The 15,488-nt window shown below is 39.9% G+C and overlaps 1 protein-coding gene across 4 annotated transcripts in view; it reads right to left on the reverse strand.

Moving 5' to 3' along the window:
* Positions 1-15,488, reverse strand: part of CCDC148 (coiled-coil domain containing 148) — a 248,390-nt gene that overhangs the window by 19,573 nt on the left and 213,329 nt on the right. For all 4 annotated transcript variants that reach the window (XM_058664513.1, XM_058664512.1, XM_058664511.1 and 1 more), the window contains exons 13-14: positions 5,340-5,457; positions 1,813-1,953 (exon numbers count right to left, since the gene is read on the reverse strand). In XM_058664513.1, coding sequence (XP_058520496.1) covers positions 1,813-1,953; positions 5,340-5,457 — 259 coding nt within the window. The remainder of the gene's footprint in view (positions 1-1,812; positions 1,954-5,339; positions 5,458-15,488) is intronic.

A 15,488-nucleotide genomic window follows, 5' to 3' on the forward strand; every position in this document is an offset into this window, starting at 1 on the left:
CCTTAATTTATGTATAACATGTTATGTTATGTATGTTATATGTTGTGTATAAACTAAAATTGAAATGTCAATGAGGTGGTCACAGAAGGTGGTTAAGAACTCGCATTTACTTTTAACATATTGGTTACTCATTACTATGTCAATTAATTCCATAATGATGTAAATTTTTGCTGATGGTATGTTAGAGCTTTTAATTGATCGGGATGATACTCTGCTGGCTCTGTCTTCAGACCAGAGAGGGTATACCTAAGAAGCCGTTGAACTTGACTGGACAATAAGATGCTGGACTCTATGTTTGGTATACGCTTGCAATGGGGGAATCTCAACTGAACTTGAGCTGTGGTTATGCAACAAGGTGGAGGAATCCACCATGGTGGGAGGGTTTGGGGAGGGGTGGGGAGAACCCAAGTACCTATGAAACTGTGTCACATAATACAATGTAATTAATGAATTAAAAATAAAAAAATTTAAAAAAAAGAAATGGCTATATAACTCCATGGCACCCAGAATTATTTTATCGTGAGTTCCAGTGCACTACCTTCTGTTCATTCTCACTTCTGAAAACATGTTCTTGCTTTGTCATGCCAGTATCACCAGTTGTTTGTTTAAAAGTTTTCCATTAGTTTAAATACAGATTTTAATACAAGAGAAACACTTAAATAAAAAAAACAAAATATTCAAATAAAATTTTATAAAGTATGCATTTTTTAAATTTACAAATTAGGCTCCAGGATTTCCTTTTCCCCCTCCCTAAATCCCTGCACCACTCCACTAATTTTCTCAATGCCATTACAACAGTATAGTCCTTCACAATCAGTAATAGTGCGTCATTCTACTATTTAAGTATATCCTGATATTGTAGATATGAACATTGGCAAAGAGTCTGGCATCTTACTGTCAAGGTACATCCAAACATTTTATTGTGAGTGCACCTTTGATTTGGAAGTAGAGATGCACATTATATTGTAGCTTCACATCTGTATATGAAAGTCTCTACTACACAGTTACTGTGTATCTGTATCATGGAATAACAAAACAGATTTTCTTTAAAAGCTTCAAAAATTTTACAGGGAAAATAAAGGCAGGAAGTCTCCATTTGATTTTTCACTAGTCTTCCATTAAAGTATATTCTCAGTGTTATGTCATTAACTCTCGTATTTTAATTGTGATGTCATAAACCTATAATTGTACTTCCATAATGAATTTTGACATCATAAGAACTATTTGTGACATCTTAAGCCTATAACTGTGATGGTGGAATCAATTTTTATGATATAAACCATCATTGTGATGCTATAATCAACTTTGACTTCATAAACCCTATACTGTTTAAAGAAATTTGTGATGTCATAAACTTACCACTGTGCTGTCATAAGCAATTATTAATTTGCAAACAAATGTAATAAAATTAACATTGTGATATCATAAAAAATAAGCTGTTTATTGCCCATCATAACGATAGACTATTGCTACCACCAAGAGTGGAAAAGTTGATATTCTACACTATTAATTTATATCTCTTTCACATATAAGGCCAGTAATAAAATTTTTTAAATAATTAAATTTAGAAATTAGTTTTCAGGGAGAGAACACTTTTAGGAAAATTGCTTTGTTACAAAGTCACTAGCTGTAATGCAAAGTAAGAATTATGTAATAATTATGTGGTATAATTTAGAAGTAAAAATTATGCTAATCTGAGTGATGTAGCAATGTGCAAAATTGAAAACCCTTAGTATCTCACAACACAAACTTATTTACACTTCTTAGCATCACCGTTGCTTTTCTGTCAGTCACATGCATCCCCATAATTACCTGCTGTTCACTGTATGTGTTCAGTGAAAAGAGTGGCTTTTGAAGAATAAATTCTTCCTCCATTTCAGCATCCATCCTAGCTTTGGATGCTATCGTATCTGACATCATTCTAACAGGATCGAATTGTGCGACAACAGCCACCTGGAAGATGAGAAAGCAAGGCTACTTCCAACCTGAAGTAAGCTAAATATTTCTGGACAAAATTATTAATTTGTAATCCCCACTAAAGAATGTTTTTTTAAAGCTGAAGCCTCAGAGAAAAGAGCAGAAAGAATATTAAATTCAAGCCAGATCATAGAAATCTAGTTGTAGACCAGGGAGATACACAAAATGTTAAAACACACATGAAAGAAAATGTTAAAAGGCCATACTACAAATCTAATTGCTAATGATTGAATATTTTAATAATTTCAGATAAAAGTCTATCATTCTCATAAAAATCAGAAAAAAGGTTGTGAAATTTATGTTGGAGACAGAGGGTAAGACAGAGCACCTCCACATGCTAGTTCACTGCTAAATGTCTACATTGGCCAGAGCTGAGTTAGACCAAAGTTGGAAACTCAATTCTAGATTTCCACTTAGGAATTTTTGAGCCTGTGGGTGTATGCTGGCAAAGAGCTGAAACTAGGCATCAAATGCAAAAATTCTGATGTGGGACACAGATGTGTTAATTGCTATATTGACCATTAGACCAAATGTCTACCCTTATAGTAAATGTTATATAGAAAATACACACACTTGGGGGCCAATGTGATGGCTCAAATGGCTAATTCTTCACCTCCAAGTGCTGGCACCCGTTATGAGCACTGGTTGTGTTCCAGTTGCTCCACTTTACATCCTGCTCCCTGCTTTTGTGGCATGAGAAAGCAGTGGAGGATGCCTCAAACCCTTGAGACCCTACACCCCTACGTGAGACACAGAAGAAGCTCCTGCTTGACTCCTGGCTTCGGATCAGCTAGGCTTCAGCTGTTGCAGCCATCTGGGGAGTGAACCAGCAGATGGAAGATCTTTTTCTCTTTGTCTCTCCCTTTCTTTGTAAATCTGACTTTCCAATAAAAATAAGTTTAAAAATAAAATCCACATATGCACCTATCTTGATAATAACCAAAAGTTAAGAGCAATTATTCTTTTTAAACTCCAGCAGTTTATGGCTACAACAACAATCCCTTGGAGCTTTCTACAAACCTTAATATGAGTAAGCTGAGTTTACCCACTATTTTTGGGTAAATTTGAATGTGTTGGTATTGTATTGGGTAAGAAGAATAAACTTCCATTGTACCAGGAAGCTAGATTCCCAGACATTGTTATAAATTGTCATTTTTCCTGCTAATGAAAAGCTACAGTCATTTAATACTCCTGTCCTAGCCGCTAATTCAAACGTACATCTTAATGACAAGAAGCCACTGATTTTGTAAATTATATGCACCATTAGTTACAGTTGTCTGTCAGTTCCAAAATTTAACAATTATCATAAAGCACATGACATTTTTAAAGATCATTTAGAAAGTGTAGTGAAATAACTGGAGTTTGAATATACTGTGATGACTTATAGACACTACATAAATATCCTATGCTATAATCCTAAGTATTGACCATAGATAGACAGTTGGCAAAGACATTTCCTCTTAACATGGAAGGATTTCAAATCATGTATTCTGGAATTATCAATGTCATATTTTGAGAAAAAAGCATTTTAGTAATTCTGGCATTAAGTCCTGTCCCAAAGGGAGATAGTGCACAATTATTTTCTAATGATTAGATAGCTTAAATTTTGTAGCATGTAGGGTAAATAGGACTTACATTACTATGTTTTTAATCTCTATAATCTATATAATCAAAGAATACGATAACAGTTGTGTATATATATATATCACTATACTATCTCAAATTTACATGTTTTGAATTTTGTTTGACATTTGCTAACATCAGGGTTTTGAGAAAGCAACTGACAAGTATGCCTTTGTTATTGCTTTTATAAAAAAGCAACTTTTATATATATATCATTATTACCCATCATAATATTATATATCCATTATATTATATATAGAATATATATAATATTGTAATGCATTGCCACATTTCATATTTAAATATATCATATATCTAAGTATATTTAATATTATATATTCACAATATATAATAAAACCATATATTATACTGTATAGATTGTGTATAATTTACATATTATGTCATATATAATAATTTACTGTATATAATATATATAAAACAATTATGTGTGTTATTTATTTTTATTAACTTAATAGGCAGAAAGAGAAAGAGAGAAAGCTATAAGAGAGAGAGAAAGCCACAGTGGTCTTTAAAACTGGACTTTACACTTGGCAAATGATCAATGAACTTGACTTTGCATTACTACAAACCTATTTGGCTGTTGTTTCTACTCTTCACATGAAGAAAGAAGCTCAGAGGAATAAATGGGAGAACAGTCTCTTCTGCTAGTGAACACCCACCAGGTTATACCAAGTCCGAGGACTTCGGAGGACAATTCCACATTACCTCCACTGACACGGAGCCATTCCCTGTGAGCTTGGACAAGACTTATCCAGGAAGAGCCTTGAGCTTGTGAGCTGAACTAATCGCTTTCTGATCAAGGCTCTGAGAAATAAGCAGGTAAGACCATTTTATCACATATCCTAAGTTCTTACATTCCTCATTTTTACAGTCTACTTTCATGTACTCTCTCCTAGTTTTATTTGGCAAGAGAATGGGAGGATTTTTTTTATATCCACAAAAGGTTTTTTTTTTAAAGACTTATTATTTATTTTTATTGGAAAGGTGTATATACACAGAGGAGGAGAGACAGAGAGGAAGATCTTCCGTCCAATGATTCACTCCCCAAGCGGCTGCAACAGCTGGAGCTGAGCCAATCCGAAGCCAGGAGCCAGGAGCTCTTCTGGGTCTCCAACATGGGTGCAGGGTCCCAAGGCTTTGGGCCATCCTGCACTGCTTTCCCAGGCCACAAGCCGGGAGCTGGATGAGAAGTGGAGCTGCCAGGATTAGAACCGGCACCCATATGGGATCCTGGTGCGTGCAAGGCGAGGACTTTAACCACTACGCTATTGCACCTGGCCCAAAAAGTCTTTTTTTTTTTTTTTTAAGATTTTAAATATGTTTATGGACTGGGGAATACTTCCAAACAGAGGTTCCATCCCAGAGAGAATTATCTTACTCCTTCACATTCTGTGAGGCCAAGAACATCTTAGGACTAGATCGAGAGTTTCCTGTTGCAAATGGATACAGTTCAACGCATAAACTAGAGGTGATGTGGATACAATTATTTTTTGAGTTTTTTAAAAGGTGCTTTAAAGTTCTTTTAATACACTGAGAAACTAGAAATAGTTCAACATAAATCTAATTGCTTCCAGGAATCAACATGAGTGTCTCAATTTGGAATAGTGTCATTTTATGCAGCAGATGTCATGAACTAAGGACCAGTCATAATGTTATTAAGAGCACTTAGAAACTTTTTTTTAATGAACCACTCATGAAACTTTCCAAATGAAAACCACCTGTTGCCTGAGAGCCTCCAGCCGCCTTGCTCTCTCTTCTTCTTCATGTGCTTCTTGGAGGGCTGCCTCCCGTTTCTCCATCAAGCGCTTTTCCAATAATTCTTGTCTATATTTGACCCTTTAAAGAGAGCACAGGGAGGTCAGAGAGGATTTGTAACAGTCCTGCAGGTATGATGGGTGAGGACAGAGGGAGGCACCTCAAAGGTGACATCACTGTCACACTTTGGTTTTATAGTTTGGGCTCATAGCCAAACAATAGAAGAGAAAAAACTTGCATAAAATTCAATCTGCAGTGATTCAAATAACAACCAGAGAAATGGCAGAAAGCATGGAGTAAAATCCAGTTCATCTGATTTCTCAATGAAGTTATTAACTCTCAAAGCATGCCTTGGAAGCCACCATGCAACTGACCTGCTGGCTTACTCCTGGGTTAGTAAAACAATATTCTGATAAATTTTAATACAGTTTAACATGCCAAAAGTGACATTACTTGTTAAATATGCATACACTTAGATATAGAAGCTAAATAAGCTATTACAATAAATTTTTCCTACTAAACCATATAGGTCACCACCCATTTTGTCCAGAATGCTCTATCTGAGATGGGGTGTGTGTGTGTGTATGTGTGTGTGTTAAGAACCTGTAAAAATTGCACTTTGACATCTGTAGATGGCAGCAAAAACATGAGTTTCCCCTAGAATTATATTTCCACCCCCTTAAAATAATAAAAAAAAATTTTTTTAACAAAACACTTTGAAACACTGGTTAACATCCCTCGGCTCTTTGAGATCTCCCCACTGCCCCTCTTCAGATAGTCTCCCTTCCCTTCTTCTTGCCCAAATCATTCTTCCATTGTATTGTAGAAATAGGATTCATCTCCACAGGCATTCATCTTCATAGGCTCCTGGCTTATCAGGCGAGTCTGAGGCCACTGCCTCTGTCATCCATCATTACTGGCTAAAGTTGACCATTCTTTCTAGCACCCGTCACAAACGCCTTTTGCCCTTAGCATGCATACCTGCACATGCATACAAGTGCTTTTTGTAGACCCTTCATAGGTGGAGTCTGACATTTGTTGAGTGCTCACTATCCACCTGATCTTTTACTCATCCACCTGATGCTTTTACTCATTTAGACTTCACAGCACCCAGCCTTGCCCTTGGTCTGCCACCCCCCATGCAGCGAACCCTTTTGCTCTCCTCTCTTACGCTATGATTCCTCCATCTAACTCCCCATCTTTTGAATACCCATTGCATGCCAAATCCTGTGCTAGAGAACATGTGTGCACAGAGGAAGACTTTGCTCCTATGAAATTGAGAGTTTAACAGATAAACGACAAAACATGTGTAAGGACAAAACAAGATGTTTTATTTAAGGTGCCTCAAGAGAAGAACAAATAAAGTCCACTGGGAATTTGGAGATGATCACTAGATCACTAGAAGGATTTTAGGAGGAACTTTCCAGACGCAGCAAGAACGTCATGGAGGAGGTGGCATCTGAGCCAGATCTCCAGGTTAGTACTAGAAGAGGCAAGAAGGGATGAGGGCAGGGAGGACGCTGTCTTCCAGGCAGAGAGCAAGTGCAGGGCTAGAGTCTGGCAGGCGATGCCTCTGTGGCCTCACTTGGGCTCAGAGGCTTTGGGGAGGGGAAGAATTCAATGTAGCAAGAACAGAATGAGCTTTGAACAATTATTGAAAGGCCTGGAGCAGCACTGGAGGAAGATCCTGGCAGGCAGTTCCCTGGTTTCCTTAGGAAGATTCACTCCTGGGGAGAAATACTCTCAGGAAACAGGCTGCTGCTCAGGCTAGCAGGGAAGCAGAAGCACGGTAGAACTGGAGGAACAGAAGCTAAAAGGAAAACCCTCACACCTTTCAAAGACTCTGACCATCCTTCCAGCCTCTTCAACAGCAAAGTTGGAATAGTGAAGACATAAGGTTTTCATCTGTTTTGAGAAGGAAAAATCATAGTTGTTCCAGCCAGGGAAACTGACTTGCAAGAAAGAAATTGCAAGCAAGAGTTAGGCATTTACATCTGTGTCAGAAGGATTACCAAGAGGTTCACTCATCCAGCAGGTATTTACTGAGCACCTGCCACACATCAAGAGGTGGGCAGGGGTCTCACAGTACAACCTCAGCACTAGATACATGCTCCTGGCCTCACAGAACTGACAATCTAATGGGGATACAAAGACCTAGTCAACGCTAGTACAGGGTAGTTGGAGCTGATAGCACAGTGAGGTGTTTGGGGGAGGATCTAAGAGGAAGCTCTGGATTTGAAAAACAAAAGGAAGTGGGAGTTCACCAGAGAGAGAGAGAGGGAGAGAGTAAAGAGAATGCTTCAGGCAGAAAAACAAACAAACAAACAAATAACAACTTTCAGTGCCCTTAATACAGAGGAGGACTGGTTGGGTGGCAAGACCAGAGCAATGTTAATGGTTTCTGGACTTTGCATCAATAAAATGTTGGAAGGCATGAATTTATAAGCTGTATAGGAAATATATAGTAAATGTTAGTCTATTGTATGGGTGAAGAGAGAAGGATTCAGTCTTGTACAGCAAACACTAGTGTCCCCACTTGTCTAGGAACTTAGAGAAACAAAGCAGAGAGGGAAATGGGTTTGGTTTAGACATAGACTTGTCTTCAGCAGACCTTGAATGTTGAAATAGGCAGGAAGTCTGTACTAACAGAACGGAACTGAAGCCACTAAGACAGATACCTTCATCCATAGTAAGAATGTGGAGGAAGAATGGATGTGGACCTGGAAATGAATGCTAAAGACAGACAGAAAAAGAGGAAATAATTTAGGGGAATGAGGGAGATAAATGGCCCTAGGAAACTAGAGAGAATGGCATCCAAGTGCATGGGAAAACATGAGTTACTGTCTCACACAGCTACTGAGCTGAACAACAGGGAGTCTTTGGTGACCTAGGCAAGAGTAGCAGGTAGGGAGTGCTTTCACAATGAGATGTGGTTAAGGAAGGAAGTGGGCTGGAGGCAGTTCCTTTAGTGACTGAGCCAAGTGGGAAGCACAGACAAGGGCTGTCAGAGGAAGTGCAGAGCTCATCTGGGCGGCATTCACTTCAGAGTGATGACTAAGGTGAACTTTGCTGACCTTAAAGATTCACCATTGGAAAACCTGGGAACACAGGACCCATATTCAGATTCTTCAGTCATACACATGCTATGTTGTGAATTCAAACACTATTCCATTCACAAAGGGGAAACTCTTGGTGCTTCTTTCTTCTGCTCTAGATAGAAAATATTCTAAAGAGAAGTGATGCAGAAAAATTCCTGGGCAGGAGCCAAATGCTCACATATTCATGGGGAAAGAAAACAGCTACACAGTGAAGTCAGTCATTGGAAAAATTTTCCACATAAATACTTTTAGCCATTTGAGGTAGCAGATTTTCTTCAAATTAAACTGTTGCTATGAAAGTCAATGTTGGGCAGTAGCAAAACTCAATAGTTTTAAAGCTGTGCTCTGAATTTCCAAACAGGAGCCATGGGTTCATTCCTCAGTCTCCTGTGTGCTGCCTGAATCTTCACATGTTGGAAGTGCTGCAAAAGAGTCATTTTCAACTTCTCTTGGAGGAGGAGAAACATCATTTTGTGCAAAAGCAACAGCTGCTGCAGAATCAGGCATGGCATTAACAATAATCTGAGCGGGATTTTATTTAAGCCACCGGGACTGAGTGTAGTGGAGGGGACAGCAAAGCTTTCATGTAGAATCAGAATTTATATATCACTTAGGAGACTTTTTATGTGTATACTGTGCTCCAAGAAATGAGGACCCAGACACAAATGGTTTGGAAACATGTTGAGCCCTGGCTTTGGAGAAACTTCACTGAAGTAGTGGAACTGCAATATTATGAATGTACTGCAGAGAATCTTGACCTCATTCTCAACTGGAATCACGGCTCACGTTAGTCTAAACAAGAAGGTATCACTACACCAAGGAGGGTGGGGTGGGCAGACTTTTGGAAAATGACTGCTAGGGGCAATTTCTACAACTGAAATAATAATAATAATAACTTAAGCAGTAAACAAAGACTATGAAGACATATCTTAATTAAGGTATTCTAGCCATCATCAAACCACCTACCACCAACTACCAAATATTTCAGGGAAGCAATTTTTCCTTCCTGAATTAAAAGCATTTTACAATACACTTGCTTAGTGTTTAAGTCACATGGCTCACTCAGTAGAGAACAAGAAATCATTAAAGAGGTACTTGCTGCAGGTGCTGCTGCCAGAAGGGTTTCAGCAGCAGCTTCCTGGGAAACCTGTTTCTGCCTGTTGGAAAATTCACTTTTGGCTCATAATCCTACTCAAAAAGTTGTTCTCATCAAATTGAGGGGACCCCTCCATCAGCCTCAGGGTGCCTCAGCAGGAAAAAATGCACAGATCAAAACAGGTGGGCCAGGTGTCAGCACCTCTCAAGTGGAGAGGAAAAAGGCTGCCAGAAAATGGAAATCGCTTGAGCAGCCATTCACATCGAAGGACATTGCCCCTCTAAGAGGGCAGGGGGCTCCCTCACACCCTCACTGCCTGTCTACCCCTCTCTGGTGGTGCTGGCCAAGGCCATGAGTCCTGATGCGTTTCTGCAAATAGCAATGTGAGTCCTGATACCAAACAGTAACATCCTGGTACAGACGGGCGGAGGACAAGAACAAAGAGAGCTCACAGTGCACAGAACCATGCCAGCCCCAAACAGGGGGCATTCTTCAGGTCCCGAGCACCTACCGGTTCTTTTGTGAGGATATCAGAACCCCATTTGTTAACTGATGAAATTTATTCACTTGACTGACAATGGATATTTAAGCACCTACTATGTGCCAAACACTGTTCTAGGTGCTCAGTGGGGGAGACAGCGAGGTGGGGGGTAAAAGGACAACAAAGTCCTTAAGTGCTCAGGGCACAACAGTGGGGTGGCGGTCGGGAGAAAGACAACAAAGTCCCTGTTCTGTTTTCAATATTTGTGGTTTGTGAGTGGTATAGGCATGCCTGAGTCAGCACTCCAGTAAAATGCACAAAACTGTTCTTAATAAACTACTTTTGGATTTACCATAAGGTACTAAATTATAAAGCCCCTTTCTGGATTGTTGTAAAATGGTGCTTAATTAATGCTTAAGTAGAGACACTGGAATTTTTTAAAAACTGGTATCAGCGGTTGGCATTTAGCCTAGAGTCTAAGACGTCCATGTGCCATATCATATCTGAGTTCAACTTGCAGCCCTAGTTCCCAATGCTGGTGCACACCAAGGAAGGCATCAGGTGATAGCTCAAGAACTTAGTTTCCTGCCAATCCCGTGGGTATTTGAGCAGTCAGGCAGTAGATTAGAGCTCCTTGCTTGCTCGCTCACTCGTAAATAAAACAAAATAAAAAACCTGATATCAGGAGCTCTCCCTAGGCTAATGATCTCATAACCTGATAGTAGGGTCCCAGTCTTGGCATATTTTTTTCAAAGTTCTGCAAAATGTTTCCAATGATTAGGCTAGGCTAAGACTCAATGCTAGTGGTTTGCAATGCTAACATCAGAATCACCTGGGGAGCTGGTTAAATGGAGACTCCCCAGCTACCTCCAGGGTTCCTGATTTCACTCCTAGTGAGCAAAGCAGACATCTGCCATTTCCTGACTGAGCTTCAAGTGGTGCTGATCCTGTAGCTCTGTGGACTATGAGAACAATGGTCCAGATAAATATACAGATTAGAGAGACTCCACTTCACTGTGGCTATCAAGACATAACCACGTACAAATTACTACGTAGGTAGGGTGTACATCTGTGTATGCCGAATGTGAAAATTACATGTCTGGGGACAGATCCAAACTAGAAATTCCTGCTTGGTGCTATTGACATACAGGAAAAGATCATTTGAGCCCCCTCACCTCCCAGATCCTCAGATCCAACACATCCTAAGGCCTTCTAGGATCAGCATCACTGATGAACAGTTGCAGCAATAGCTTTTAGAAAACTGTCCTTCTGATGGGCCAACTCTGGCTCATCCTAATGACACAACTGACAAACCTTGGGCTACAGGATGATGTTTAAAGGATGCCTTGAGTAAAATCAAAGGAGGAGGAAAGGAACTTAGAAATGAGTTAAGAACCATTTTCTTTGAAAATAGTTGTTGCAGCTCTGGATATTTTATCACAGTAGAAGCAAAAACCCCTCAATGAGAATGAAGTACTTTCTCCTCTTGCTTGTAACCAGTTCCAATTTCACTGAGTGCACTTGAATTGGAGGTGCAGAAATATCAAAGACTTGAACCTAGCACTCCGAGCCTGAAAACAGGACATAATGTGGAGAGGCAGTGGGAAAAATGCTACAAATATCACATTACCCATTCCCCCCAAATTAGCTCGAAACTCCCTGCTGCTACAATTTATCTTTTTGATCTACTGATTCCTTTCTGTCTCTATAATCATCTTATATCTTTACATATGATCAAAATCTCCTTAGGCTACTTTCTAATGACAAACTGGGGTGCAGGGAGAAAGATGCATGTTATCTATATTGGGTTAAAAACTATAATAAAACAAACTAGAATCCAAGCCTAACGCCTTCTGTTTTTTAATTTCTAGCAAGTGTAAACAATGTTAGTGTGAAAATCTTTCTTCCACTGAAGCACACCCCCACCTGACGATGCTCTTAGCTACTGCTTTCAACAGTTTGTCTTAATTGAAACCAGCGTTCCCTAGGTGACACTACCTCTATTGCAATCCCTTAAATACAGGATACCTGTAGAGAGGAGGCTGCATTTTTCTACCTCCTAGGGACAATTTCAGACAAGTTTTCCCATTGATGTTGGGATGATACCAGCCTCTTTCTACTAGGATTCTTGAAATCACCTACCCAGATCAACATTCAGTTTTAACTCAGAATTATGCAAAATGCTCCATTATCATCCATTGAGCCTGTTAAATAAGATTTAGGAGAACATGGGTTTGGACTGGACACCTGCACTGGGCCCTCCCCTTCAAACCAACACAGAATTTAATCTCAGTAGCGCAGTTTCGGTTGGCTGCAGGAGACCCTGTAGCCAATTAACGGGGCTGTAAACATTAACTAGCTTAGCTGCAACCAATTGCTGGTTGATTGACAGAGGCTGTAGCTAATTAAGTTGTTTGCTAGCGGTTTCTCTATAAATGCTTTCTAATCACGTTGTTCTCACTGAAGTGCTCAGAACTTGGTTTGGGGGGGAGCTGCCCTTGTGAGGACTATGCTGTCCATACCTTTGCTCAAAAATGGGGGGGGGCAGGGGGGAAGATCTCTTCAAAATGTAGTTTGGGTTAAGGGGGAAGATGTAGCTGGGCTAAGGAGTGAAATTGCTGGGCTAAGGAATTTCCTAAGATTTCCCTACCAATATTCACTTCATTGTACTTCAGCAATCCCTGCTTCGACCAGGCTTAGCTCAGCCTCACCTAGAGATGTTGCCCCACTAAAACCTACAATTGAAAGATCTTTTTGTGACTCCCTTCTCTAGAGCCAACCTCTCCAACGTGGAAAGGCTGAACGAGCAAAACTTTTGAGGTTTTAAAATGGAGAAATGCCAGCTTCTTTAATGCTATCATTTGTTGAACAATCTTCAACCTATGACTTTAAACTTTGACTTTGTAAGATGCTTCCTAGCTGAAGCAAGTGTTAATATAGGGCTCATGTTTTCACCCTTGAAACTAAGGTCTTTCCACCTTTACCTTTTCCCTAGGGTTAGGAAGCAGAACTGGGCTTTCCTCCATTCTCTGCCCACCCTTGAGCGATTGTGTATTTCTTCATAAGGCATTGTGATGCTGTCCTTTGATTATCCTGCCTTTGTACTTATACCAACTCTAATTCCCAGCCTGTACTTGGGTTCATATAGATAAGTCAAACATTAACTGGACAGTCCAACACTGCCATGGATCCTCAGCTGCTTGGCATTCTTGGCTGTCAATAAGGCACCTTCTGCTTCACTGGGAAGGCCACTAAGCATTCATTTTCTTCAAATTATTTTATGATACAGTTCCGAAGGCACTGGGATTTCCCCTCCCTTCTTCTCTCCTTGATTTCTCCTATTTTATCACAATAATATAGTCCTTCAGAAGACAGTCTTACGTTCACTGTTGTGCTATGTAAGTGTATCCTGACGTTGTAGGTATGGATAATGGCGGAGTCCAGCATCCTCTTGTCAAGATATCTTTGTTTTATTAGGAAACCATCTTCGATTTGGCAGTGGAGATGCATACTGCATTGCAGCTTCACGTCTTGATAGTCTTATACAGTTTCTCTAGATGACTGTAGTACCTGCATGTTTACCTATATATTTATTGATCTTGTATTTCAGCATTCACTTTCTCAATATGTCTTGCCCACCTCAACCTCCTCAAGACCCAAGTTCACACATTATCTGCTCCTTTAACCTGGGCTTTTTATCTGTTGAACATAGTTATCCCTAGACAATAGAAGAGCTCCAATACTTCTATTTCCTCACTCTTTCTAACCACTTTTCCCATAATTCTGACATTAGGTGAGACCTAACAAATAACTTAATGAGCTACAGCCTCAGACAATCAACTAACAATCGGTCACACCAAGACTAAATTGCTTACAGCTCCATTAGTTAACTGGGTACAGGACCTCCCACAACTTATTGAAGTTCCCTGCAACTGATCTTCAATTTTCCTTAAATAGTGGTAGAAATGGTTCTCAACTCCAATACTCTTTAGAGATGCTTTTACTAGTCCCTTTGCAGCAAAATTCCTCAGAAGCAGGACTGTCACCAGGTGCTCACTGCACCTTGATTGTAAACTGCTGTATTCTAGGCTGTTTCTTCTTCACTGCACAGATGACATTCCCCCTCGTTTTGGCAGTGACCCCAAATAGCAGATCCAGTGTTACCTTCCAGACTTTCTCTTATGTCTGCAATAAATAATACTGAATTGTATACTGGACTGCTTTCCCTCCAGTGTTGACTGGCCCCTCATCTGTCCACTTAAAATTCCAAAGCGAATTCTGAAATTTATGGGAATTAATTCTTACTATAACCAGTATACAAATATCTGCAGCCTCCACCTCCCTGAAAGCTCCAGATCTTTGGATTATCTATTTTAAGTTCAGCATTAACTTTGGACAAAACTGTCAAGTGGAACACTATTCCATTTTAGTGTAACTGCAACAGCTCCTGCATTACATATAGGGTGTTTGAGTTGTATATAGATGGACTAGATGTGAAAACATAGGAGCAAACCTTATCCCAAATCTAAGCAGAAGGCTAGAAGGTTCACCTACCTGCCACTGGACTGAGCCAAAGGTCTGCCTACCCAACTATTTGGGATTTGTTCTCTTCCCCAAAATGGGCAACTAACTTCGCAATATTTAAAATAGCTCCTAACACTGCTGCAACAGTTTTTGCCTCAAATACACACACATTTGAGCAATCCAGAACTCTCAGGGAAGCACTCAATGTGTAAATTCAAATACAGCTTTCTGGGACAAAGAAATATGTAATTAAGTGATTGAAGTGACTGGGACTATTGGATAAAATTTTATACACTGGGGGAAGGTCTTCTAAAAGTAGTGACTCCGATATTGGGAGAGCTTATTTTCTTATCCCTTCTATCTAGCAGTAACTGAATACCAGAGCCAATTGCCTACTAAAGCCAAACCTGTATTTTAATAATTAAGCTGCACTATGGTAAACATGTCACTTTAAATCTCCAGCATCAGCCTAGTCACATCCACCTTAATTTGCAGAATTGCCTTTCCACATTCCATGTAGGTCTGTAGGGGCTGTATTCGGGGTTCTCCTCTCCCTGGTGTGTAGGATTCAGATGTGACCAGCTACAGTACCTTTAAAAATATGACCACAGTGACTAAGGGAGTACAGGGCTTTTCAGCTGTGTCAGCTGGTTACTGAAGAAAATCCATCTCTGAAATCACTGATCTAGAAAGATGTAATTAAGCCTGATGCTGCTTGTGCTGGTGCCCTGCCTCCACTGCAAACACAAAGGGAATTTCTCCCAATGTTCAGGCATGTATGAGTTAAACAGATGGAAAGAAACCTGAAGGCACTGGGTTCCTTGGCTAAGACACACTCCTGGATTCACATTCTTTTTCATCAATCCTTTGCTGAGCAAGTTAAAGTCAGGATTTGTCAGGTGCTTCTAAGGAT

The sequence above is a fragment of the Ochotona princeps genome, chromosome 5, assembly GCF_030435755.1.
Source record: "Ochotona princeps isolate mOchPri1 chromosome 5, mOchPri1.hap1, whole genome shotgun sequence".
NCBI lineage: Eukaryota > Metazoa > Chordata > Mammalia > Lagomorpha > Ochotonidae > Ochotona > Ochotona princeps.